General features: G+C 40.2%; 1 protein-coding gene across 1 annotated transcript in view; it reads left to right on the top strand.

The window, feature by feature from the left end:
* Positions 1 to 5,664: 5,664 nt before the first annotated feature.
* Positions 5,665 to 25,165, top strand: part of cpne5b (copine Vb) — a 157,355-nt gene continuing 137,854 nt past the window's right edge. Inside the window, exon 1 of the mRNA XM_046029370.1 lies at positions 5,665 to 5,759. Within this exon, the coding sequence (XP_045885326.1) occupies positions 5,665 to 5,759 (95 nt within the window). The remainder of the gene's footprint in view (positions 5,760 to 25,165) is intronic.

Below are 25,165 nucleotides of genomic sequence, written 5' to 3'. Positions count from 1 at the left end.
AGTTACCTGATGGAACCATTTCTTTATTGGGCACAGTGAAAAACTACAGCTTAATATGTTGTGTTTTTAAGGCCTATTACATGCTGGAACTATTTCTTGGTTGAGCCAGAAAGTCACTGCACGCGGCTAAGAAACAGTTCCAGAACGCATAGCTCCCTATATAAAGTGTCGTAAAGACCCATTGGTGAGGTGAGGTGCTGGTAGGTGTATATTTTTAAACTTTGGACAGAGCAAGGCTAGCCATTTCCCCTTGCTTCCAGTCTTGTGCTAAGCTAAGCTAACTGGCTGTTCACTGTAGCTTCATATTTAGAGTACAGTAATGAGTGGGGTATCAGTCTCCTCATCTAATTGTCGGTAAGAAAGTAAATGAGTGTACTTCCTTTCATAATGCTTTGTTGTTTTTATTTATGATCAGTTCATATATGTTTTCAGCTATTTATTTTGTTCAAAGTTGGTAGAGGAGGAAGGGACAAGTTTTGAGTCTATAACATCTTTTCAGAAATATATTTCATATAATAGTATTTATTGTTGGTTTTGGAGATGTAACTAATGATACTAATGCTTAAATGTAATCTATTAGCAATAATTAATTTAATTTAATTTAATTTAATTTAAGGATATGAGCACAGTCTTAAAGGGACTCAAAAGAGGCAAAAATAATTGAATGAAGGCAATGTGTAACTGTGCCATTATCCAGAGGGCAATGTGTAACTGTGCCATTATCCAGAGTGGCTCTCTCTTGATTTCTTCAAAAGTCCCTGGTGGAAACTTTGCCTCGAGGGAGTTCCTTGCTACTCACTCTGGTTATCATTTTCACTTCATTTTCAGCATTTAAACTCATCCTCCTCATACACTTACTGAGCAAAGAGCTAAACCTACTCAACATATGCTTCACTATTAAAAACAGAGTGGAGCAGAACAGCATCCCTGGCAGTGAACTTTACCCGCAGCAGAGAAACGACTGTACCATTAAAACTTCTGGATGAGTAGCTATTCGTTTGATTAAGGGCCGCAGCAAGTGTTGAATCAAGAAGTTCATAATTAGTTTGAGCACTTACTTTTCCACTCCACCGTGGACCTGCTCAGGAAAAGTGTGGTTATTTTTACTGTTGTTGTTTTGCAGCTCTAATCAATCTTCCAGTTCTTTGAATCCCCACTGCTGCAGCCTGAGAGAGTGTTGGGCCGTTCGCCAGTCAATCAGCCACCTAGGCTGCTGTGGCCTTCCATAAATACTGTATGCATGCGAGTGTGGGTGTCTGTCTATGGGGCCTTCTGTCTGTTTGTTTGTCGATCTCAGAGCAATCATTCATAAAAGGTTTCTCTGTGATGTTTGCCACCTCAGGAGGGGTTTGATTCTGGATTAAGCCACTGGGCCACAGAGCAGGATTACACTTTGGGAGGGAACATGTGGCCCTTTTGAACTGCAGTTTATCAAACCCCCTACTTCTCTACATAAATCAGAGTTCACTGGTGTTCACTTAAGCTGCACCAAATAGACATCACTGTAATAATTATTAACTCTTTAAGTGTTCCCACATCAGAAAGTCTGACCCCAGAGCTGCTTCTAGCACACTACTCTCTCTCAGTTTTCGCAGTAAGAACGTTTAGCACGTTGTCTACTTTTTTCTAGGATGTTTGGTATTCTAAAAGTCAAATGTAACTGATTTACTGTATTGTGTAAAGTGATATTCCATTTAGATTTAGATACAGATTTAGATACGGGTGGAAGTCTTAGTATTATATATTGAAGAAAAGGCTTCCTGAATATTCTCTTTATACAGCCTTGGCAGGTCTTTATAGAAGAATATTAGAATATTAATATTATTTCTTGGTGTACTCTCTTTTCTTCATTCAGCCTTGTTTAGTAATGCATGACGCATAAAGCATAAACATAAAGCAGAGTCAGCTTTTCAACTTCAGAAAAAGTAGATGGACCACTTTTTTAAAATACAACATTACAGTTCTTCAGACTGCAGTGCATTATGGTTCGGTATTAGCCTATGAGGTAACTAAATCGGTATTGTACTACAGAAGAGGATTAGGGCCACATGTTAAATTATTATTATTTTTTAATTCTGAGTTTAAAGTCAGAATTCTGACTCTTTGATTGTGAGGTATTGACAGCAAAATTTAAAGTATTTTTAGTGTTTATTGTCAGTGCTCTGAAATGATGCCATCATCTTCATTTGGCCAGTTCCCCAATTCCCCACCACAAAATGGGTCCCAGAAATGAAAAACGATTGTGTTATGTGTATTTTTCCTTAGGAAATGAAATACAACTCGATTTCCTACACAACAGAAGGCATACTGTCCCTCATGACAAAACTGCCCTACCATCGACGGCTGGTCCTATTTCACCTCCACCGTCAGCCACAATATTAGGTTGGACAGACATAGTTATAGCTGATGTCACAGAAGAAGACTGCATTTCAAAAGTGTGCGTCACAGGCAAGTTGAAAATACCAATAGATTCCCTGATTAACTAGTGTTTGCTGACAACTTGCTGTGGGAGTGGGTCTATGTTTGGCTATCCAAAATGTATTAATTAGTGGAATTTGTTTTGTTTCTTTTTGACATAATGTTAAAACAACTGAGTGCATGAGATCAGAAGAGTAAACAAATGTCTTTATTTTCCAGGTTGTGAGAGAAAAAAAATCATATATTTTGTTGTAAGAGGCTTCATTTGTTTGACAGGGCATTTGTCTGTTTTTTTGCATAATTGCTTCCAGAAAGACGATATTTTTGGACAGCATGACGCAAGTAAGCATAAACACAGTAATTAGTGCTTAGGAAACTGCAGGAAGCTGAGAGAATAGGACAGAGAAGGAGGAAAAAGGGACATCTGAATCCACCATGGTGTTATTAATGTGACCAGCAGCACAAAGCATTGACCACCTCCTGGTCCATCGCAATTAGATGGCAATAGCATTTAAAGGCAATATCCAGTGTTTGAGAATGTGTTTTGCTTTTGATCATTCAACAAGCCGGCACCTTCAGACATTCAGAAATAAAATTACCCCGTTTTTGTTTCTAAGAATGTTAGCAGCAGCCTCGTGCAATTAATCAACTCTTAAAAATAATTTCCAGTGGTTCTGTAAATTGTTCTTACCATTGCTGCAATAGATAAATATAGCATAGTCTTGAAAAAATCAAAGCAGCCTTTGGTGCCAAAAGTCAATGCAGCAAGTTTTCCATCGTTAACGGGTGTTCATTTTCTGCGTTCATTATTTTGAATCAACAGCTGTTGATTGGAGCGTTATTTGTTACAGAGCTGATCTGATGGTAGGATGAGTGCTCAAACGTAATTTGGAATTTAATTTGATATCTGGAATCCCACTTTGTCTGCATTTACAATGCTGCAGGTTACTACTCAAGGCAAAATAGCTGTGAAGGCCTTCTTCTCTCCCTCCCTCCTCTTCCTCTTTTTTGTACTCTGGCCCTTCTCCTGTCAACCCACTCCTTGCAACATCTGCAATGATGTGATTCACCCACACTAAACAAGGAGCCCTTAAAAACTATGAATCATCCTGGAGAGAAAAGGGTGTGTATGTGGATGTGTGTGCCTCTTTATCTCTTTATCTGTTCATGGGTCGTTCAGTAACATATGAGAAAGTAATTTGTTTTTACATGTGCCCATTGGGGTGTATGTCTGAAAGAATGATTGTGTGTGTGTGTGAGTGTGTGTGCTCCTGATCCTGAGCTGGAGGGCTGTGTGGGCAGAAGCGTCTTGTGTCGGTATAAATTGATTTCCACAATCCAGACACTGGGTGCTCTATGCAGGAAAGAGCTGTGTACTTCTGCACCCATTTATGAAAGGAGGTAAAATGGTTTATAGCTGTGTGTGTGTGTGATGCGCATGTGAGTGCGAGTGAGATAGAAAGAAAGAGACAGAAAAGCTACAACGATGCCGGAAATCTGATGTCTCTGTTTCTATATTGAGCACGAAGTGACAACTGTAGATTTCCAAGTTGGTCAAAACTGATGTGCTTCTTGATGCGACCAGTAATCTGTGGGAAACAGCTGGTTATTTGCTTATTCATTCAAGTGTTTACGTGCATTTCAGATTTGTGTGTAAGTCCTTTTTTATGCAAGAAATGACACAGAGAGATGTGGAGCGTCACAACGAGTGAGATAAACAGCGACGTGGTGGAGAGTAGATAACAGACACACACACACACACACACACACACACACACACACTAACTGTATGTAGGAGCTGTAGTTATCCAAAAATGACAATCCCATCACTTTGGTAGTTTCACCAATTTAGCATATTCATTACAATGTGGTTTACAGTGCAGGTCTCAGCTGCATACAACAGGCTAATGATGGATGGAAGCCATTAAATCTCTATGTAATTCCCTCCCTGTAATTAATATTGATTTTAAATCAGCCAGCATGAACACATTTTAATTGGTAATTGTGTTTCATAAAATACCATGCACATGCCTCCTCCACCACAAACAACAAAAAACCCGACTACATTCCACACAATGGGAACTTTATCTCAAAGTCCAAATACATTTGGATTGAACATCTTTGGTTGGATGTACAGTTATTACTCAGTGCGTATTATATGCTCAAGAAGTTTCTCAATACTTGTCTGCTGGTTCTTCTCTATTATTGAGCTGAATATTTTGTTCTGGGAGCTGTCCGCTGCTGTGGTGCTGAAATCTTTTCTTTGTTTTCTATAACATTTTTGGCTTCCGTGACCCATCGAGACAAAGCTGTTTCTACCTGAGAGCCCTTGTTGAAAGCAGTTCAAGTGATTATTCAGTCTCAGACTGATTTATAAAGGCAAATGAAGAAAATCCTCAATTTTATTTTTATCCAATAATCCACATGAAAAAAAATAATCCAAAGTTTGAAAAAATAAACTGAAGCAATATACTGTATGTCGTTCCTATCATGTTAACTATCTCGAGTCCCCTTATATTTATCATGCGACCCACTGGGGTGTCCCGACCACCAGGTTTGGAACCACTGCTCAGCATCATTTGCTGCAAAAAGCGGGTCTTTATTTAATTGTTTTAGAAGGATTTCACTTTGCATTATACCACACCTCAGATAAAGTCTTAAATTTTGAATAAAAATAATTATAATTACATTACATTGACAATCACTGGCGCGCACCCTCTCAGCGCAGCGCAGAGGCTGTTGCAGGGTGACAGCAGCAGCGCCGGGGCATTGGGGTTGCCAGCACTTGAGTGTAATTCCGCGTGGGAGGAGGATGGGTGGGTTTGAGAGTAGCCTTTTTCTCTTCACACGTTCTGCTGTGCGCACAGACTGAAGACAAAGCGCAGAGAGGAGTCCACCTCTCCATGTGATGCGCAGCCGGTCGGTGAGGGCGCAACAGTAATCTCAGATACTGTCCTACTGTCCGTTGTAATTTATTGACGCTGCATGGACAGTTAACCAAGTGCGCCTCTGTCTTTCGCGGGAGTCCACTTACTCAGTGCGCCCCCCGACCCCTACGTCCTCTCCAGCTTCAACATTTGTGAAGTGGCTGCCTCACCCGGTCGGACCGGAGGCCGGCTGGTCTCTGATCTGGTCTCCGGAGTCACCGGAGACTCGACGCGCTCCGTCAGGGCCAGGCTGTGCGGCTCCCGGATCAGACCCGAGCCTCCCCGAGATCTGGCGATGGAGATGATGGAGGGAGACGTTATGGACAAGCTAGAGGACGTGTCATCGGTATACGACTTCGACCCGATCACCGGCAACATCCCTGCCACCAAAGTAGAAATCACCGTCTCCTGCAGGTGAGTCGAAGCTTCCGCACTCGGCAGAGAGAGAAAGTTCGGTGTGAAGACCGCACTTAGCAGAAAAGTTGTGACTGCGCCCCACCCTTTCTGTGGGATTTACTTAGGATTGCACAGTGAGAGGGCGATCTGTAACACACAGGAACAAATTATCCAATAAATTAGGAAAACGCATTATTACCTCCGATTTCGAGTCGGTGAGCATGGTTTAAGTTTTTTATCCAATCTTTCTTTAAGACTCCTTTTGTGTGCAGGGCTATTTCTGTAAGAAAAAGTTAAAAACGCCTCTCACTGAAGGCGTTTCCGAACTTGACATGAACGAAGTACGCAGGCGTTTTCCATCGATTGTCGTCAGATATCAGCGGGAAAAAGGTGTGTGCACCATGAGACATGGGAGCTCTTATTATGAGAAAAACGCAATTTCAATGTGGAGTGATGACAAGCATGACCATATGTGTCTCAAAGTGCTATACATCAAACCAAAAGTCACAAAGGATCTAGGACTCTGAGCACCTTTTTGTGTGTAGATATAATATAAACGCCCAGTAGTGCTTGTATATTAGACACATCATGAGCTGTAACATCTTCTCAGACATAAGCCTCCTTCATATTGAAGCTCATACTGTACCCACTTTAACCACTGGCTGCTTTCAAAGCACTGACAGCCTCTTTCCATCCTCTCCTGCCTTCTATATGTTAAAGATTCAAAGGTTTACATCACATTCACACAGTGCTTGTCTCCCTGTCCTCAATCTTATCTTAGTCCCCTTTCTTTATTATTTAGTACAAAGGTAGTTTCCTTTTCAGAAAGTACATCAGGAAAATTAAATCCGCCTTTGCCAAATGAATCTCCCTGCAGGCTTGTTCAGGGCGAATAAACAGCCACTCCCCATTAGGAAAGGTTTTTAAGTCAGTGCTTTCAACGCCTCTCAGACATGCACTCCAGTGCTGGCATATGTGCACATCCTCACACACACACACACACACACACACACACACACACACACACACACACACACACACCTTTCTGCTCTTTTGATGCTGGATTTTAGGTTTGTGAGCCATCGAAGCAGAGTGAGTTTGAGCTATAACAAGCTGTCTGTGCATTATTGATGGGCTCTCTGACGGTTCAGAGAAGCTCGCTGCCACATCTCTGTGGAGTGAAAAGATATATAAAAAACAGACCACGGCAAGAAATGAGTGTGTTGCAAATTGCTGAATGAACAACCGTCTGATTGTTTGTGTTGAATAGGAAATGGTGGGCGATAGTGGAGAATCAGTTTAGAGGCAGAAAGGACGGCCAGCAAAGTGTTGCGTACCAGTCAAAGCCCTGCATGGTTTGAATTTTGTGTTTTTCAGCTTGTAACGATGAGGTGATTGGGATTACATGCCTCTGAGATGCGCAATTAAGAACCATTCAGGTATATGATGAGTCCTATTCTGACAACCCTCTGCATTTATGCAAATTATTTCTCTGACAATGTGTGTGTGCTGATGTGTGCTGGTGTGTGCTGGAAAAAGAAGGAGACAGGCAGAGTAGTAGTTCAGATGCCTCCTAGCAGAAAGAAGAGGAGTTTGGGAAGAATAAATCATTAATTGAAAGTGGAGGGTCGATGCTTTTGCCACCTGCTTCACTGCTGCTTTGTGTGTGAGTGTGTGTGTGTGTGTGTGTGTGTGTGTGCGCAAATGGGTGTGAATAAGAGAAAGAAAGAGCAGAGAAAGGCTGAGAGAGTTCATCTTAGAAAAGCATACATCTGATGTGCACAAGATTCAAACTTTCAATGAACTGTGAACACGCCTGACACGGGATTGTCATGGATTTCAGCCTCACAAGCAAAACAGAGTTTGCAAAAGGTTGTTCTTTTAACCTTAGCTCCAAATTCCTACATATACTGTAGTTCCTGTGGTGGTATAATAAATATCTGATAGTAGGCTACTGCGTCAGGCACTCCTGAAGCAGAAAGAATCAACGGTTAAATCTTTCTCACATTCAAACACTTCCAACAGTTCAAGGCCTCACAAATCTTCTGTACAGATGTTGTGTGAGTCAGATTCCTATTCAAGAGAAGAGGCTCCCTGTTGGGTCGTCATCACTATTCTTCCTTTGTCATTATGTACATGCACCCTCTAAAGCCTCCACACCGTGATGATAGCTGTTCCCTCTGGGTTAATACCCCTTATTACTGGCTGCACCCCTTGCTTTTGACAACGTATTATTATCAGGACCAATGACAAATGAAGAAGGGTGTGTGGGTGCTGGATCTGTAAAACAAAGGTGGTGGTGGGGTGATAGGAATTGGTCTTTCATTAAAGTACGGTAGAAGACTGAATGATTTTGTGGCAGGAAGCGAGAAACATTAGTATATATTCATATAGTTAACATATAGTTATAAAACTGACCTTTGAAGTTATAGCCAAAAACTGTTTGTAGAGCCAAAAATCAAACCTGTGGTTTTCTTAATCTCTTACACTCCCACAGCCAATGGTCTAGTTCCTGGGGAGAAATGAAGGGAGAAATGTACAATTGCATGTGGACAGGAAAGCAGAGGTGTAAATCCTACAGCTACAAAGCCAAGCCAGAGTCCTCTGTTCAGCCCGGTTGAAGTCTATTGTCCCATTTCTGCTCCACTGTCTAACTGTCCAGTCAATTCAAACATCATAAAGAGGTACTTAAGTGTGTAATGTGGCCCATAGCAATTTACCCGTATCTCCAGTCAGCTGAGGAGAGGCTGTCTGGCTTATGTATTGAAGGGCAGGTCAGTTAATGGAGAAGCACCAGCTGCTGAGGGTGATATTGATAAGCCATGAGCTCACCTGCAGACTGCATACCCATAGCCCCAGTTTGTGCCTCTCATGTATTACCATTACATTTAAGTCACAAAGTTAAGCCTGTTATTTTTGGAAAAATAAACCCTCAACCGATCTTTGAACAACCCAGAAGGTAGTTGAACAGCCCTTAGCACTGAATGTACTTCCAGAATCCTCAAAGACTCCACTGACCACCTGGATGAAAAAAATATTCCATCCAATGCATGATCAAAAAGTGTTTTAACCTGTTTCCCAAGTTGTGACTCTTGACATATGTCCTTGCTTTATAGAGTTCTGCACAACTGAGACCTGAACCCAACCCTAATGTGTTTGACAAAAGATACATCTAATTATGTTATTTCTTATTTAAAGACAAATTTATATGTTAACTATGGACAAGCTTTCTCGCATATAAAAAATAAGTAATCTAAACGGCAAAAGACCAACACAGAATATGGCACATCTGCCCACCAGCATAAACCATCACCGTCAGAGAGAAAGATCGAGGAGAGAGAGAGACAGAAAGAAAGAGCGAGAGGGAGAGAGAGAGAGTTATGTTAAGTTAGCCCCTCTTGCCCTCTGTCTCTCTTTCTCTCTCCCCCCAACCGGTTGAGGCAGATGGCCACCCACCCAGAGTCACAGTTCTGTTCAAGGTTTCTGCCTTGCATGTGTCGCCAAGTGCTTACTCATGGTGGGAACTTTTGGGTCTCTGTTAATTACATTACAAAGAGTATGGTCAAGACCTGCTCTATGAAAGGTGCAATGAGATAACTTTTGTTATTAATTGGCACTATATAAATAAAATGAAGAAGTAAATAGAATGAAGTGAATTGAAACTATGACAGGTTCAGGTTGTGGAACTCTGTCTTGCTTGTTTTTATTTGTTACATGAAAATATAACATAATATAAAAACAAAAACAAAACAAAACAAAATAACATCAATATAGAGAACAATAACTGATAATAGAACTGTTTCAGTTTGGATCATGTCCCAGAAATTGGGCAAGGATTTATGTAATTCCTAGCTACCATCTTTGGATTAGGATAAAAAAAATAAAAAATAAATCGTGAGGCAAACAGAATATTTTTTCATCCAGATGCTTTGAAGAGTCTTTGAGAAGGCTGGAAATACCAGAATACAGAAGTTGTGTTGCTAAACAACCTTCTGGGTTTTTCAAATGTGTGACTCAGATATAATGACAATACATTAGAGGCACGAATTGGAGCCAGGCTGGATGATACAGCCAAGATCAAAACTTGGCCTTTGCTCTAAGTTAGTGGAAGAGATTTACGCCATATTAAATGGCCAAATCTGGAACTATTTTTAAACTGTGGAAGGACACTGCTGTAATTTTTAGGCAATTCAATATAATAAGGGGGATTTGGCACTGAAACGTTTTTAAAAAGTGTCTTTAACTTGACACCAATTTCAACACCCTATCTGCCGGTTGTATAAGAATATGACTGAATGCATCTTGGCCCTTAGACGTATGTGCAAGGGGAGGATTGATGGGAAACCAGTGGAGGTCAAGAAGGGTGAGATGTGACTGCCAATAAGTCCTGGGTCAAAGTTTGCATCGACTGAACTCAGAGCAGAGAGAACTGATTAGACGATTAATGTGTTGTCCTTTTCTTGAGATTGACACCTAATCAACAAGGTTGAGATGGATCACGTAGCTACTTAATTTTACTCTAATTGATGTTTTTTATGGTTGTGATATAATGATTCTATTCCTGTAGCAAGTGCACGGCTCGGTAACAGCAGGGATGTGGGATTTTTCAGCTTGTTTCCTGTGTGTGGTGCAGGCGTTGCATGTGTTGCCATGATTAAACTCCTCTGCTGAATGTCTGGATGGTCTGCATTTGCATACAGATTTGCTCTTATGAGGACCCTGGTTTCAGCATCTGATAGGTTCCTTTACGGATCTGGGACAGAAATGAATGTGTCTCACACAGCGTGGAAAAGCCCTCGGGAGATCCATCGCCACGGCTTATCATCGCTCTGATTTCCCTTGCTCTTTCACATCACATCTCTCTAGGTTTGAGCACTTTTGGTGGGACTATGTACTACACCGCAAGCATCACTGAAGATAATTAACCACGTGAATAATGTGGTGTATAAAACATGAGCTGGGTTTTGCAAACAGCAACACAATTATCTTGCAGATGACCCCACCACAAAAAGTAAGACAGCCCCCTCTATCTTTCTCTTTCTCTCTCTCTCTCTCTCTCTCTCACACACACACACACACACAAACACACACACACATTCAGTTATTTTGTAGCACAACAGACTGAGCATACTGCCCTGACTTCAGCTGGTTGGGGAAAAAAGGTGTGGAGAGTGAGATAGAGGGAGGGAGAGAGGAAAAGTAGTGGATGGTGAGGGAGCAGAAAAACAAAGATGAGAAACATATGGGTGTGGGCATGCCCGTCATTGCACAGTGACTGAAGGACAAGTGAATTCATTAAGAAATGCAAATAAAAGGCAGACGATGTTAGAGAGAAACCCACAAACAAAGTGACAGAAATGCTAAATTCCTGCTCTTGGCAGGTGATTTAGTTTTATTATCACCAACAGCACAGGGGCTGCAGGTGAGTCTCAGACATTTATGAGATGCAACATTTCTGTGAATTGCGAGCCTGAGCAGTAAATGAGAAATAAACCAAAGTGTTAGAGGGAAGGCACAGCTTCAGTGAACTGACACTTCTAGCTACACTCACTGGGCTCTTGTTGACTAAACCTCATGAAATTTAATTTTGGTGGTAAAATTACTTGACAATAAAACATTGTACCCTGTTATTTAATAAATAATTTACAGTCTTTATTGACTAATGAGAAACTTGAAGAAAAAAGGTAGGAATGCTTTAAATAACAGGCTGATTACTTTGAGTCATGTAATGACATAGAAAACGAATTGTAGTATTAGTATAGTATAGTAATTTAGTATTGCACGGTAGAGCAAGTTAGTTCTAGTATTGTAGGACACCACAATAAAGAAACATAAGATCAGAAAGTTATCATTTGGATTATGAGAGAAAAGGCTTTGAAAGGCAAACATATCTTGTATAAACTTCTCCAATTGTAATAGTCAAGTTAAGTTTATTTATAAAGCACATTTAAAAACAACCAGAGTTGACCAAAGTGCTGGACAAGTTATACAGTAGAAGACATAAAATCAGGCAAATTAAAACAGGCTAAACAATTACAAACAGCAATAAGATAGAGAAACAAAAAAGTTAGATACAAAATAGATAAATAAAAACATGAGTGCAGGTGCCTCTAAACAGACTCAAACAGAATAGAAATATGTTTTAAGTTGAGACTTAAAAGTGTCGATGGTGGGGGATGATCTAATAATCCACATGTAAATTATTCCACAGTCTCGGGGCCACCACTGAAAAGGCACGGTCACCCTTTGGTTTGATGATCTGAGGGGTCTGGACGAGTGATGAAACATTAGGAGTTATGAAATATAAGATGGAGCCAGTCCATGTAACGCCTTAAAAACAATTAACAGCACCTTAAAATCGACTCTATATTTGACTGGTAACCAGTGAAGAGCAGCCAATATTGGGGAAATATGGTCCCTCTTATATACCAGTTAACAATCTAGCAGCTGCATTTTGAACAAGCTGCAAGCGTGATAAAGATGAATGACAGATGCCAGAGTACAAGGAATTGCAGTAATCGATTCGAAAGAATATAAGAGCGTGCAAGACAGTTTCTTGGTCCTTTACAGAGAGAATAGGTTTAAGTTTAGCTATGGTCCTTAAATGAAAAAAGCTACCTTTAACAACAGAGTTTATATGTTTGTTGAATTTTAATGCGGAATCAAAGATAACCCCTAAATTCCTAGCAAAGGGTTGTACATTAATGGACAGGGGGCCCAGATTTTTTGATAATTCCTCAATTAAGTTAGAGGAACCAAATAATATTACTTCAGAGGTAAGTACAGCTGTGTATCATCAGCATAACAGTGGTATAATATAGTATGTTTACGGAGAATGGAGCCCAAGGGGAGCATATACAAAGAAAATAAGATTGGCCCCAGGATTGAACCTTGAGGTACACCGCATTTAATTGCTGCTGAAGAAGAGGAAATATTACCAATGTTAACAGAAAAGGTTTTATCTTTCAAGTAAGATTGAAACCACTGTAACGCGACACCCTGGATGCCAACCCCTTACTGGAGGCAATCCAGGAGGATATCAACGGTGTCAAAAGCCGCGCTGAGGTCAAGCAAGAGTAAAATAGCACAATTTCCAGTATCACCAAACAGCAACAAATCATTTAGTACCTTAAGCATTGCAGTTTCTGTGCTGTGATGTACCCTGAAACCTGATTGAAAATTATTGAGCACATTGTTTTCAGCTAAAAACGAGGAGAGTCGAGAAAGAACGACCTTCTCCAATATTTTGGACATAAAAGATCATTTAGAAATGGCCTAAAATTATTAAAATCCATGGGGTCAAGATTGGGTTTTTTAATAAGAGGTTGAACCACAGCATGTTTGAAAGTGGATGGAACAATTCCATTTAAAAGAGAGCTATTTATTACAGACAAAAGGCTAGGACCAAGAACATCTAAAACCTCTTTCAAAAGATGCGAGGAGACAGTGTCCATAGGGGCAAAAGTAGCTATATCGATTAGTTCTGACAAGGCCACAGGCTCAAAACAATTTAGAGAGACAGGGCATGGGACTAGCTCAGATGGGTCAAGATCGGAAGGTGAGATACCAGATCTATTGACTTCAACCTTATTAATAAAGAACTTTCAGAGGTAGCATCAGGGAGTACAGTAGCATGATTTAGTGCAGTATTTATTACACTAAACAAGGTATAATAGAAAAAAGGACAGAGCCTCTAATGCTAACCATACTGTAGTTTGAAAATATAGAACCAGCTCCCACACAGTGGAGGGCCCAGTCCTGCATGGGGCATACTACTGTAGGTAGTAAGCTAGTTAGTTGGCTAATGCTAGCAGCTTACTTGAAACGAAATCTATTCCTAACGCTTTTTGTTGTTATTTGGATTTTTCGAAAAAGACAAAGAAAAAAGACAAATTCGCAAACTCTACAGATACAGAGTAACACTGAAGGTTTTATTTGCTTTACGTCAGTTTGACAGCCTAAACATAACCTTAAAATGTATAATGCAAAGCCTTCTGTCTGCTTCTTTCTGAAATAGCTTTTCGTTTTTCCAAAAATTAGCCAATATTTCTCCAAGGAGTGCAGTTAGACAGTGGTAGCACCATGCTACAATAAGGGAGGCGTGGCTTCACAAAGGGTCAATTGCAGTTGCTAAGCTATGATTTGATATTTGCTGTTCGGTGGAGGGTTTACAGGTCAATTGGATGATATTGGCTTCCAAACACGATAAATGCACAAGTTATATATAGATTTTATCCAAATGTCCAAAGCATTAATGATACATGAACACTTTGGACATTGTGCTATCTTGAGTGCAGGCCAGTGGAGGAGAGCAAGAAACAGACCAGCCAAAGAAAATCAGTGAGGCTTCACCAGCAGTGTGTGTGAGAGAGGGAGGCTAAATGAAGCACAACAAAGCAGAAAAAGCAGCAAAAGCAAAAAGTTGATTTTCTCATCTATAGACAAATGTCATTAAGACATATATCTGAAAATGCATGTACATAACAACAACAACAACAACCCTAAATTTCTCATTGAGAGACGGACATGATAGATTGTTGGGTTTAAGGCTTTGTGCAGCCATAGTGGACATTACCACATTACCACATCTACCTACTGGCTCTTCGCAATCCTCACGCAAACTTCTTTCTCTTGCCCCTTTTCCTTTCACTTTGTAAGGCTCACTCTGTATAAACTGCAGTGCTATTACGTTGGAGTGTCACAGTGGAGCAGGGCACTAACACTTGCAACACTGATGAGTCTGCCCTTCTCTGACTTCAACCATCTCCTCCAAAGACCTGCAGCCTCTTGAGAGCCATTACACAAAATCTGGTGGTAGCAACTCTAATAACCTTCCAATTTTGCCTCTTTTTTTTGCTGATAGCTCTGTTTTGCAGATAGCCATGTGACAGGTGTGTGGTCACCAGTGTGTGTATGTTTTGTAACAGCAACCTTGTTCATTTGGGAGACAAATTAAAAGACTTTATGAAGCTTAGAGGCTGTGCATATTATATATGCATCAAAGTTGTTGTTTCCACTTTCAAAAAGTGTTGTGTCTGTTTCTGCCTACCAGACTGAATTTGATCAGAAAGTTTATTAGTCGGCGTGTCTGTGTGGAACTGTTTGCACACAAAAAGCATTTGGATGCCTTTACAGCACAAAGCACTCTCTTCTCCTGACCTGGCAGAACCAATCAATTATTTTCTAGCCTCTAACTTACTAACACCTCTGGTAAGGGCTTTGTAGACAGCAACATAATTTCTGAGCACCGTTTACTATGTTTCACAGTTCAATGCTGTTGTTTGGCTTATTAAATGCCTTTTTTTGGTGCTTTCTGTATACTGATGGACAGACTGTGAGTAATGCTTTCAGTAAATCAATTAAGTGGACTGCTGAAAAGATTATAAATGTGTACATGTTAAGAGATCATATCCATTAAAAGCACTATTTTCCTTTACTTGCATTATATTAATAAAATGTCATAATCTTTGCCATTAAACAGACTTGTCTTTGTTATTTTGGCTTTCATTAACATGAAACTACAAAGATGCTGGTTTTTATCCGTCACTCTTCACCCGACACCCAATAATCCCCTCCAGCCCTGACAGCAGCACTGTTCAGTTGTCAGCATCTTAACACAGGAATGGCTATAATCAGCTCCGTCAGCTCTGCTGCTGAAAGTTAACTGTCTCATTCCTGCACCCATCAAATTCTTCCATCATGCACACTTATATCGAGCTTGTATCTTTTCCAGCTCTTATGCCCGAGTGAGAGAATATCCATGAATACAAACAAGGCTGTGGTCGACAGCAGCTAAACATAAGTGATGTTAAGTCCAAAGGAGGAAGGGTAACGCTCTCCGCGTGTGTTAATGATGGCTCGCTGTCATGCTGGCTTTAGTGGCTGAGAGGCTGAAACGGGACTTTGATCTGTGTTCTCTGGCTGACAAGCTTACTGGCTGACTGGCAAGAGCAGAGGAGTCATGGGAAGACAAAGTCAAATTTATCGGTGAAGGACCAGGGAAATGGACGACCAGATAAACACACACACACACACACTCTCTCTCTCTCTCTCCTCTGTGTGTCCCAAATAGCTGGCGAAAAAAAGACTGTGACCAGTAAACATTTCAGAGAATTCAAATAAATTTCAGTTTCAGTTTCAGGATGACGTCTGTAGCCTCTGTTTGGTGCCATGAAATGTAACCTTTGTCATGAAGCAGACTGACTAGGAAACAGCTGCCAGTCAAGTACAATTTAATCTGAGGAACAAAAACACAACTACAATAACACAACATATTTTTTCCCCAAAGCTACATTCATTGCAAAAAACACTTCAGAAAACATCCTCTAAAATGTACTCATTATTTTTCCTAGCAAAGACTTTTGGTAAAACTGATTCTCCAAAAAGGAATCTTCTCACTATGGTCCATAATTTATAAGATGTTTGGTTGCAATGTTTCATTTTTGACACCCCATCCAAAAGGCCAGCCCTCAATGTAGCTTTCCGGTTAAAATAAGCCGGACATTTTCAATTTCTACTTTTATCATTTCAGTTTGGCATCAAATCATGTTATCATTGCTCTTCTCAAGCCCTGTGCTGTCAGTGCCAGCTTTATTGTGTTGGTTGCAATCTCCAGTGTTCATGCTTTCACTGTCTGACAAAACCAAACACTACAGGTGTCGAAAAAGACTAAATAGCAGGATGTTCAAGATCCTAGGACCATGATATTCACATCTTGGTTAAAATGTGTTGGAGTAACATGTTATAACAAGAAAACTGCAGTCTGTTTGCATACTTACAGTTCAGTACAGAACTTTGTTTTCTTTGTTTCTTTGTTTTTTCCCTCAGGTCAGGGATTGATGAATGTTATGTTTGATCTGCATGTGGGGAATCATGGGCCAACTGTCTAATTGGGGGAGCCATTCTTAACATCTGACCAGGGTCTATGACTTGCTTGTCTCTGCTCCCTGATTAGCATTTTATTAAAGTTACACTGGGCTGAGGGATTGCTGTTACCTCATGAGTCTTATTATTTTATTGCATAATTGGATTCATTTGGCTTTTCAGTTGACAAACCCAAAAAAGCTAAGAGGCCACATCTCTGTAGGCAATAAACATGATCAAGTTCACAGTTAATAAATGCAGACTAGAGAAAACAGATATTTGTTTAAGATGACCTGTTTAGCTACTTAGAGATAATAACAGATGAGTGATCACCTAAAGCCTATGGGTAAATTACCATTTCTTCACTAGTCTCATTCTGACCTGATGCAGGAACATTTCTGATGTACTATAGGTTCTGTATGGTGAGTGAATGCACACACATATTCTTATTTCCAAAAGTTCAAGGTCAAAAAGAAAAATAAGGTGTGTGCACTAAATCACATATTTGCTGTGCTCTCTGTGCTGCAACAAATCACTGTTAGTACTTTGAACATGTGTGATATGTGTGAAATTGCATATAAAGATTTCCGGCAGTGGTATTACAGTGTCGCTTTTTTTTTCAAATGTTGAATACCTTGTTAAGTTTGCGAAGTCATCTCAAAGACATGCCTGCCAAAGCTTTCATTTTTTTCACAGCAGAAATCTAAAATGGTACTAAAACTCTGAGCATGAAAACCTTCTGGTAAACAAGACAGGTGCATGAACAGTCATTAAGTTGTGTGAACTGCACCCATTGTGCAGCGGTAGAAGCATCTGTCCTCAGCATATGTGATGGAGTAATGGGAGTTTAATAGCTCTCAGTCAGAGCTATTGAGGGAAGTGAGTCACAGCTGTGGACAGCTACCATCACCTGGAAATGAGAAAGATGGCACTTTTTCATCCTCACTGGGACCACATCCATTACAAGTCATGCATCCGAGTCGAACACAATGAACTAATTTGCTTTGAATGGCATGCCAGCGATGGCCACAAACACAGGTGATTGGACACATCCAGTCGCTGCTGGCAGCAGCCAGAATGTTTTTTGGTGGCAAGATTTTTCAGATGAAGTCTTTTTTTGGGGGGGGGGGGGGGGGGGGGGGGGGTGCACTCAGTAGTATCAGTCACTCAGTGACTGGTCCCAAAAGTATCAAGAACTTTCTCTGCAAGTGTTGCAACTTATCATGAATTATTTGCTCGCTCTAACATATTCCAATAATAGCATTATTGGAACAGCATCCTTATTTGAAAAACTTTTTCCTGACAAGTTGATGGTAATTTGAGTCTTAAAATTAGAAATAATGCCTGGTACGCTTCAGCTAATGAGCTCAGCTTGACTCCACTTATATGCCCTCAGGTTTGGATCTGCCAGTACTTGTCCCTCTTGGCATCTGATGGAGCCAATGAGGAGAAACATCGCAGTGCACCTCTAAAGTCCCCAAGCTCTTTGCCAACAAGTACATCCTGTGTCCAATTTAACCACATCATAGAAATGGCTGGTTTGGCTTCAGTTTACACTGAAGGATTTTCAGTTGAAGAGATTGAGCATTATTTTCAGACTGAAAGTACAATATTCATGTGAGGCATGGTTGCAGTGGCTGTGGCTTTATTTCTCAAAACAGATTATGGTTGCAGTTAATTAGAGATGACAACTAATTTGCAAATCCTTCACATGCTGTACCTGTGGAACATTTAAAGCTGGTTTCTTGACACGTCACAAAAAAATGTAGTAGGAAAAATATAAATATATGTAACTAATCGGAGACTGAGAAATGACAAACTGTGGGCTAGTCAGCATCATGTAGTGAGTGATGCATGAGTCCACTCCTCAGAGTAGACTGCCTATTCTGAGCCCATGGCACTATTTCAGGTCATGGCTCTGTGCCCCCAGTCCAGGATGGACTGATTAGGCTGGATATGTGTGAAAGGTTCGTGGGTGAGATGACTGGATTTGATTATGGAGCTACCAAAGCCCTAGGGGAAAATAGATAATGGATGTGTGTGTGTGCGTGTGCTTGTGTGTCACTGTGTTCTCCTGGCTGCATTCATAAGAATGTGATTGCATTCGTGATGGTCTAGGGCAGTTATTGTTGAGGATTTTAATTCAAACAAATGAATAAAGCTGTATATACATTTTTCTGTCAGCTCTCACAACAACTTAGTCGTCTCATCCAGGTGCTAGCATTTTCTAATGCTGATAGAGTTGGGTGAAACCCTTTAATATTTGTTTTTCTGTTCTCACAGGAGCCCAACCATTATAACTTTTTAACAGTCATTTGTCTTATTCTTTAACTTTTGCAATTTACTTGGTGATTTCTGCTGCTTTTAGCAGTGTGGCTTCAGGGATGGCAATGTTGATCTGTTGGTCGGTCTGTTGACCACTTTTGTCCAGACTGAAATATGTCAACAATAACTGGATAGATCGCCATGAAAGTTTGTAGAGACATTCATGGTCACCAGAGGCAGAATCCTATCCCTGACTTTTCTTCTGGCGCCCTCAGTAGGTTGACATGGTTTTGGTTTTGGAGTGAAATATCTTGAAAACTAGTGGATGGCTTGCCATTAATTCTGGTACACATATTCATGTTCTCCACATGATAAATTGTGGTGATCCCTTAACGTTTTATGTAGCACCTCCATCAGGTGAAAATCCTAAGTTGTCCAATACTTTTGTTTATGAACAAATACCTGCAAAACTATACCACCAGCCTCAAGTGTACTTTGTGTTTAGTGCGACTCAGCAAAATAGGTGAACATACCAAAGTAAAACTGTAAGCATGGCAAACATTATAACTGCTAAATACTAGCATGTTAGCTTGCTGTTATTAGCGTTAAGCTCAAAGCACCGTTGTGTCTTAATTTAGTTCCATTAGAAATAATGGTAAAATGACCCTAGTTCTCAGCTGATTTATTACCTTAGTAAACACTTTCCTAATGAGTTTATGGTCTCAATTGCGTCTTTTTCAACACAACATGATGTTCACTTAATAAATTATGGTCCCATTTAGTGGAAAATAGACCATAAAGCAGAGTATGCTGCATGGCGGGATTATCTATGATTGACAAGTCGTTACCATGACGACCGGTCAATCAGGCTAGAGTGACTCATACCCACGGCACTGTGTAAATTTAACCAGCGCCGTTGAAAAAGCTTATTAGGTGTTGGCTGTTCACTTTCTCAGCTGAGTACATTTAGTTTTAAACCTGTTGTTCGCTAGACAAAATTGTCAGCCCTGTTAAAATGACAGTTAATGTGAATTACAGATGCACCTAGCTAAGCAAGCTAGCTAGCTCCGCACACGGCTGTTAGCTCTACCGTCTCATCCAAATATGGTCACGTCCGGTGCTGCTGGTTGCAAAAACTCAACACGGCGGCCAAACTCAAGGCTTGAAATGACGTCACGATGACTATGTCCACTTCTTACATACAGTCTATGAGCCTCCCAGAGTTGCTAGCAAGCCTGCAGACTCTCAGTCTTAATATTATTCCATACTGCTGCATGTTGGGTGTGCCAGTGAATGATTTGAGCCACAGTTTTTGTGAAAGCTAGTATCTCATTAGCTAAAGAAGCATGTCTTAGGGGCAGGCAGAGGAAGGATGTCCGACAACGAGTCCCTCTCTCAACAGTGACCCACTTAACTGAAACAATCACACATTGTACACTGACCTACTTTGAGGCACTTTCAAAACGTTTTCTTTCAGGATATTATTTTTACAGTATGGGCTCACTTTAATTTTCATCCTGCTTTTCATCTCAAAAATCCTGCTGCGTTCAAATCTAGCATAATGTAAATTTAAGGTAAATTTGAGCTAGAAGTTTCTTGGCACTCTCAACCGGATAGCGGCATACAGTATAATACTTTCCTATTTTACCATCAAAATACAAGCTGATTTCTGTTGTGTGAAAGCATCTGAAAAGCACAACACAAAAACTTTCCCCTGATAATTAAAAAAAATGAAACTTCTTACATCACATTCTACAGCTTACATAAATCATCATGCATATCCTAAATGATCAATGAACCACAGTTTGTCAGGGTCCTAACCAGTTTGTAATGCTGCCTGTTACCTGACCTCTGTTGACTTGGGCTATGGTACAATCCTTGCTGTTGGGAATTCTGTGATGATCCTGAGCTTCCCTGCCAGTCTGCAAGCTTGCTGTGTCTGTCTGGCAGGCTGAGCAGGAATCTCCCTAGAGGAAGTCCTGGCCTGAATAATTCAACAGCTGGTGGGAAAAACGATCCTGCTTGATTCTGCCATCGATCCGACACTAAAGCACTGCAGTTTGGACTCAGATGATTGAGGCTATGAAGAGAGCTTTATTTTTGAAATTCAACTGCTTGTTTTGTTAAGGCGTAAAATGGATCAGAGAACATCATTTGTAGAGGTCTAAACTTTACAATATGTGGATGCTTGTATCACTAGTAAAGCACATACTGTATTTATAATGTATTAAATATTGTTATCACCAAAATAATAAGGCAGCCAAGTCATAAGAAAGTATAAATGACAACAGTGATAAGACGAGAGACAGTGATGAAGGGTCGGTGAAAGTTTTTTTAATACATCATCCAGCTTTAATAACACTGTGCTGCATAACGCTTTACCCAGCGCTCTTATAAACAGATTACCCTCCTTCTTCCACCTCCACAGTTTCCTCTGTTGTTTCCTCTACGTTGCATCTTTTGTCCCTTCCCCATCTGCTTCCTTTTTCATCTTCCACTATGATTCCTCTCTCCAAGCGTACCTTTCTTTTTGCCTTGTTCTTCCCTCCTCATTCCTCATTAACTCCTCCCTTCTTCTGTCATCTACCGCTAACATCCACGCGTTTCATTTAGTCTCACTGGCATTGCTTTTCATCCAAGAGTGTGAGGATAGCCTTCTTATTACAATCCATGCTAGCTTAAATGTCCTTGAGGAAAACACTCAGCGTCTTTCTGCTTTTCTTTAGTGACAAACTGTTATTGCTGGATGATTTTTTTTCAAAACATCAGACTTTTAGGAGATAAAAAAAGAAAGAAGCAGTTTCCTTTTAGCTTCACCATCATGCTTTTTTTTTTTACCAATATGAATTTGAAACGGGTTTGTAAACCTTGATTTTTTTTTTTAAATACAAACATACAACCAATACTAGAGCTTTAAGGTTTATGGTTATCTCTTGACCTGCAGTGACAATTGGGTAAACAAGCAGTAGGAAATGTTGGTTTTGCATTAGCAGTAGCTTAATGTAGCTTTGATATGGCAAATTTAATAGCAAACAATGAGGCTTATATCAATTAGATAAAATGACACCCAGGTGAATGAAATAGTAAACACTGGATTACGTATTTCCTGTGAATCCCTTGTGTGTAAATCGGCAATTCGATTTTTTGGGAATGGCAGGCTTTGCCACCAACTATGAAGACGTCTATATAGAGATGTAACCACAGAATGAAAATACATTGAATGGTCATTGCTGATAGAATGCAGACTCCAGAATCAAAAATGGGATTGATTTCATGAAAATCTAAAAGACTACAACTTTAAACCTAAAATAACTGGGGATTTTTTGGGACACAGTTTTTAAAAACAGTCTTCTTCAAATTTCCCCATGTATATGTTAGATTTAATATTGTGTCTGCTGGTTGGGGGCAGCAAAAACAAGCTGTGAACACAACACTGACATATCACATTTTAAAGCAACATTATGTAAGATTAATTTTTCGATTTGGCCCCTGCCATTTCAAAATGTAATTCTGTCGTAAATAAGAACAGCTGTACAAATGCATTTTTTATCATTACATTACTGAAGATCAAAAACTAGCATGTCGACAACTTTGCTAACACGTCCAAACATCAAGCACGTGCAACAACAAAAGAAATAGCAATGTTACTTATTAGTCCAACAGAAAGATGGCCAGCTCGGCGTCTGTCACGCAGCCTTTTATTTCACAAAGCTCTTGTCAACGTCCGGGAGCTTATTGCTTGGTCACTCTCTTTTTCTCTTTCGTCAACATCCTCTAAGGTCTCTTTACCTCTGCCAAACTTTATGTCCATAGCTGCTGAGCTCGGTTATGTTGCCTGCTTGCCTGAACCAGGCGCTGCACTGGATTTCAGTGTTACAATGAACAGTAGGTGGACGCCATTCACCCTATTACAAGTCAGTGTAGCATCAAAATGATTTTGAAGCTGTTATTTTAAGATAACATAATAAATGTAACACTACATAATGTTGCTTTTAATTTATATGGTAAACTTATTAGCAAACAATTTGTGCTTATTGACACATCCAGCAGTTACACAGCAACATTAGCATTCCTTTGGAAGCGTGTTTGTGTCTACGTGATGAATGCAAGTCCAATGTTCACTCTCATTTTGTCTTTACCAACTCCTGAAGTACAAATGTGGCTCTTTAAATGACACATGCTCCCCTCTATTCACCAGATAGTCTTTAGCTGTAAAAACAAACTTGCAGTACCTTTTGCAAAATATGCTTAGCTCCATTTCAGTTGCACTTTTCATGATCTACTCTGTGATTCGGCAGGTGCTAAATATTCTGTTTTCTTATTTTCTACAGCAACACACACACACACACACACACACACACACACCCACACCTTCTCCCAGTCTTGAGTTGTGCAGCATTGTGTGCAAGAAGAGGTCAAGCACAGGGCCGTTCTTTATGTATACAGTATAGATTCACACCTACAAACCTTGCACCAGGGAAATGCACCCTCGATGGGTATATTGCATTGGAAACATTATCTAAATGCATGAAATAGGGTGATAAGTTGGCTATAGACTCTACACCAGCCATGGCAGTTTGGGAAATACTCACATATAACTAATATTGCATAACAGAGTAAATTAATGCATCTGGGATAGTTTTAGAAGTAAGCAGTATTCGTGAGGAAACCTCATTTAAGTTAAAATAAGCTCCCAAAGTTTTAATTATTAGCCCGTGGCAGCCTATTTATGCTGACTTGTGCTCTACTCGCAAGTCAAGAATCTCGTCAGCTCAGTTTTCATGTCTTGAAACGCCTCATCAAAAGGAACCACTCATCCCTAGATATTTATCATCCTTTCCTCTCTTTCGCACTCAGAGCAGTTAGAGTTGGAGAGCTGAGGACCCTCCTGCAGGTTAGAGGGAAAGAGCTCTCTAATTATTGTGGCTTGTGTCAGATCTCTGTAAATAAAGTCAGCTATGTCTGTGTGTCTGTCTAACAGGGGCTTGTTTCTTCTCCCTGTGCAAGAGGAACTCCGTTATACTCAGTCTATTTCGGATCTAATCTCTGAGGACTTCATTTTCTCTCTCTCTCTTTCCTCACACACACACACACATTCTCTGACACACACATTTTCTCCTCTCCTCTTCTTGTTCTTACATTTGATTTTCTCTTACATTCCTTCTCTCTTGATTTCACAAATTCCCTTGTGCACAGAGACATGCATACTCAAATCCTGCCCCCGCTGCCTCCGCGCATCTCAGATCTTTTCATAACCTCATTTGCATAAGGGAAGTTGTGTTTCAGGAAGTTAGTCTGAAAACCCCTTTAGTATTGCCAGTCCCAGTACCTAATGCAAATCTGGTGACACATTTTAAATATTTAATGTCATAGCAGTAGTTGCTGTGATGCCCCGGAGAAAAGTTTTTTTTTTTCTTAAAGGCATATTTAAGACTTCTCATCATCGCGGTGACGCGTAGTGGCAATTTATCAAATTTATCAAACATTTTCTGAGCTCCTATTTGTCCTCTTCCCCCTTGATTTTCTCTGTAAAATGCAGGGACCTCATTATGAGACATTATGAGAGAGAGGTGAGTTTTCAAGCTACATCTCCTGTTCACTGGTTTGTGGGAAAGGATCAGGAGAATTCACTATTAGCAAAAGAGTAATTACCACAGTCTGCCAGCCTAAGGACATACACTTTTTACAACCTTTTTCAAAGTCCCCGCTGATAGAAGATTCTTTTAACACTGGTTGGAGTTTTCTTCAGCTCATTTGACTACCACACGCACCTCTTCAATAAAGCTGTAGAATTTTGACGTGGCTGTATATTGTTGTAGATGAGCACCTCATCTGATGATATTTTGGGTGAGGTTGTTCAAAATTTAGGGCAGGACCGTTGTTGACTTGGGGCTGTTGTGTAGGAAGGCATATGCTGTGGGGGTTGCATTTGACACAGGGTAATAAAAGAATCGCTTTGATGAGGTTTTGTTTCAGCAGACCTAGATTTGAATACACCGGCTGGGTGTTTGAAGCTTCAGTTAATGCAGCCTTTTTTGGTGCTTCTGTCCCACTTCCTGGTTGAGTGTCTTCATACATGTCAATGCATTTGCTGTACTGCATATGAGTAAATGAGGAAAACGTATACAGTATAAGTATACAGAACTTTGATTCGTGCAAAATCATATATTGCATATACATATTAACATACGGTATAACAGTAATTTGTAATATGGTCATAACGGTTAATTTTTCCATGTAGAGTGAACCAGATGTCTGCGTGTTGTTTATATGCTCTGATAATGCTAATCCAACAC

Source organism: Micropterus dolomieu, linkage group LG18, assembly GCF_021292245.1.
Source record: "Micropterus dolomieu isolate WLL.071019.BEF.003 ecotype Adirondacks linkage group LG18, ASM2129224v1, whole genome shotgun sequence".
Taxonomy (NCBI): domain Eukaryota; kingdom Metazoa; phylum Chordata; class Actinopteri; order Centrarchiformes; family Centrarchidae; genus Micropterus; species Micropterus dolomieu.
This window is presented reverse-complemented; position numbering and strand designations above follow the sequence as displayed.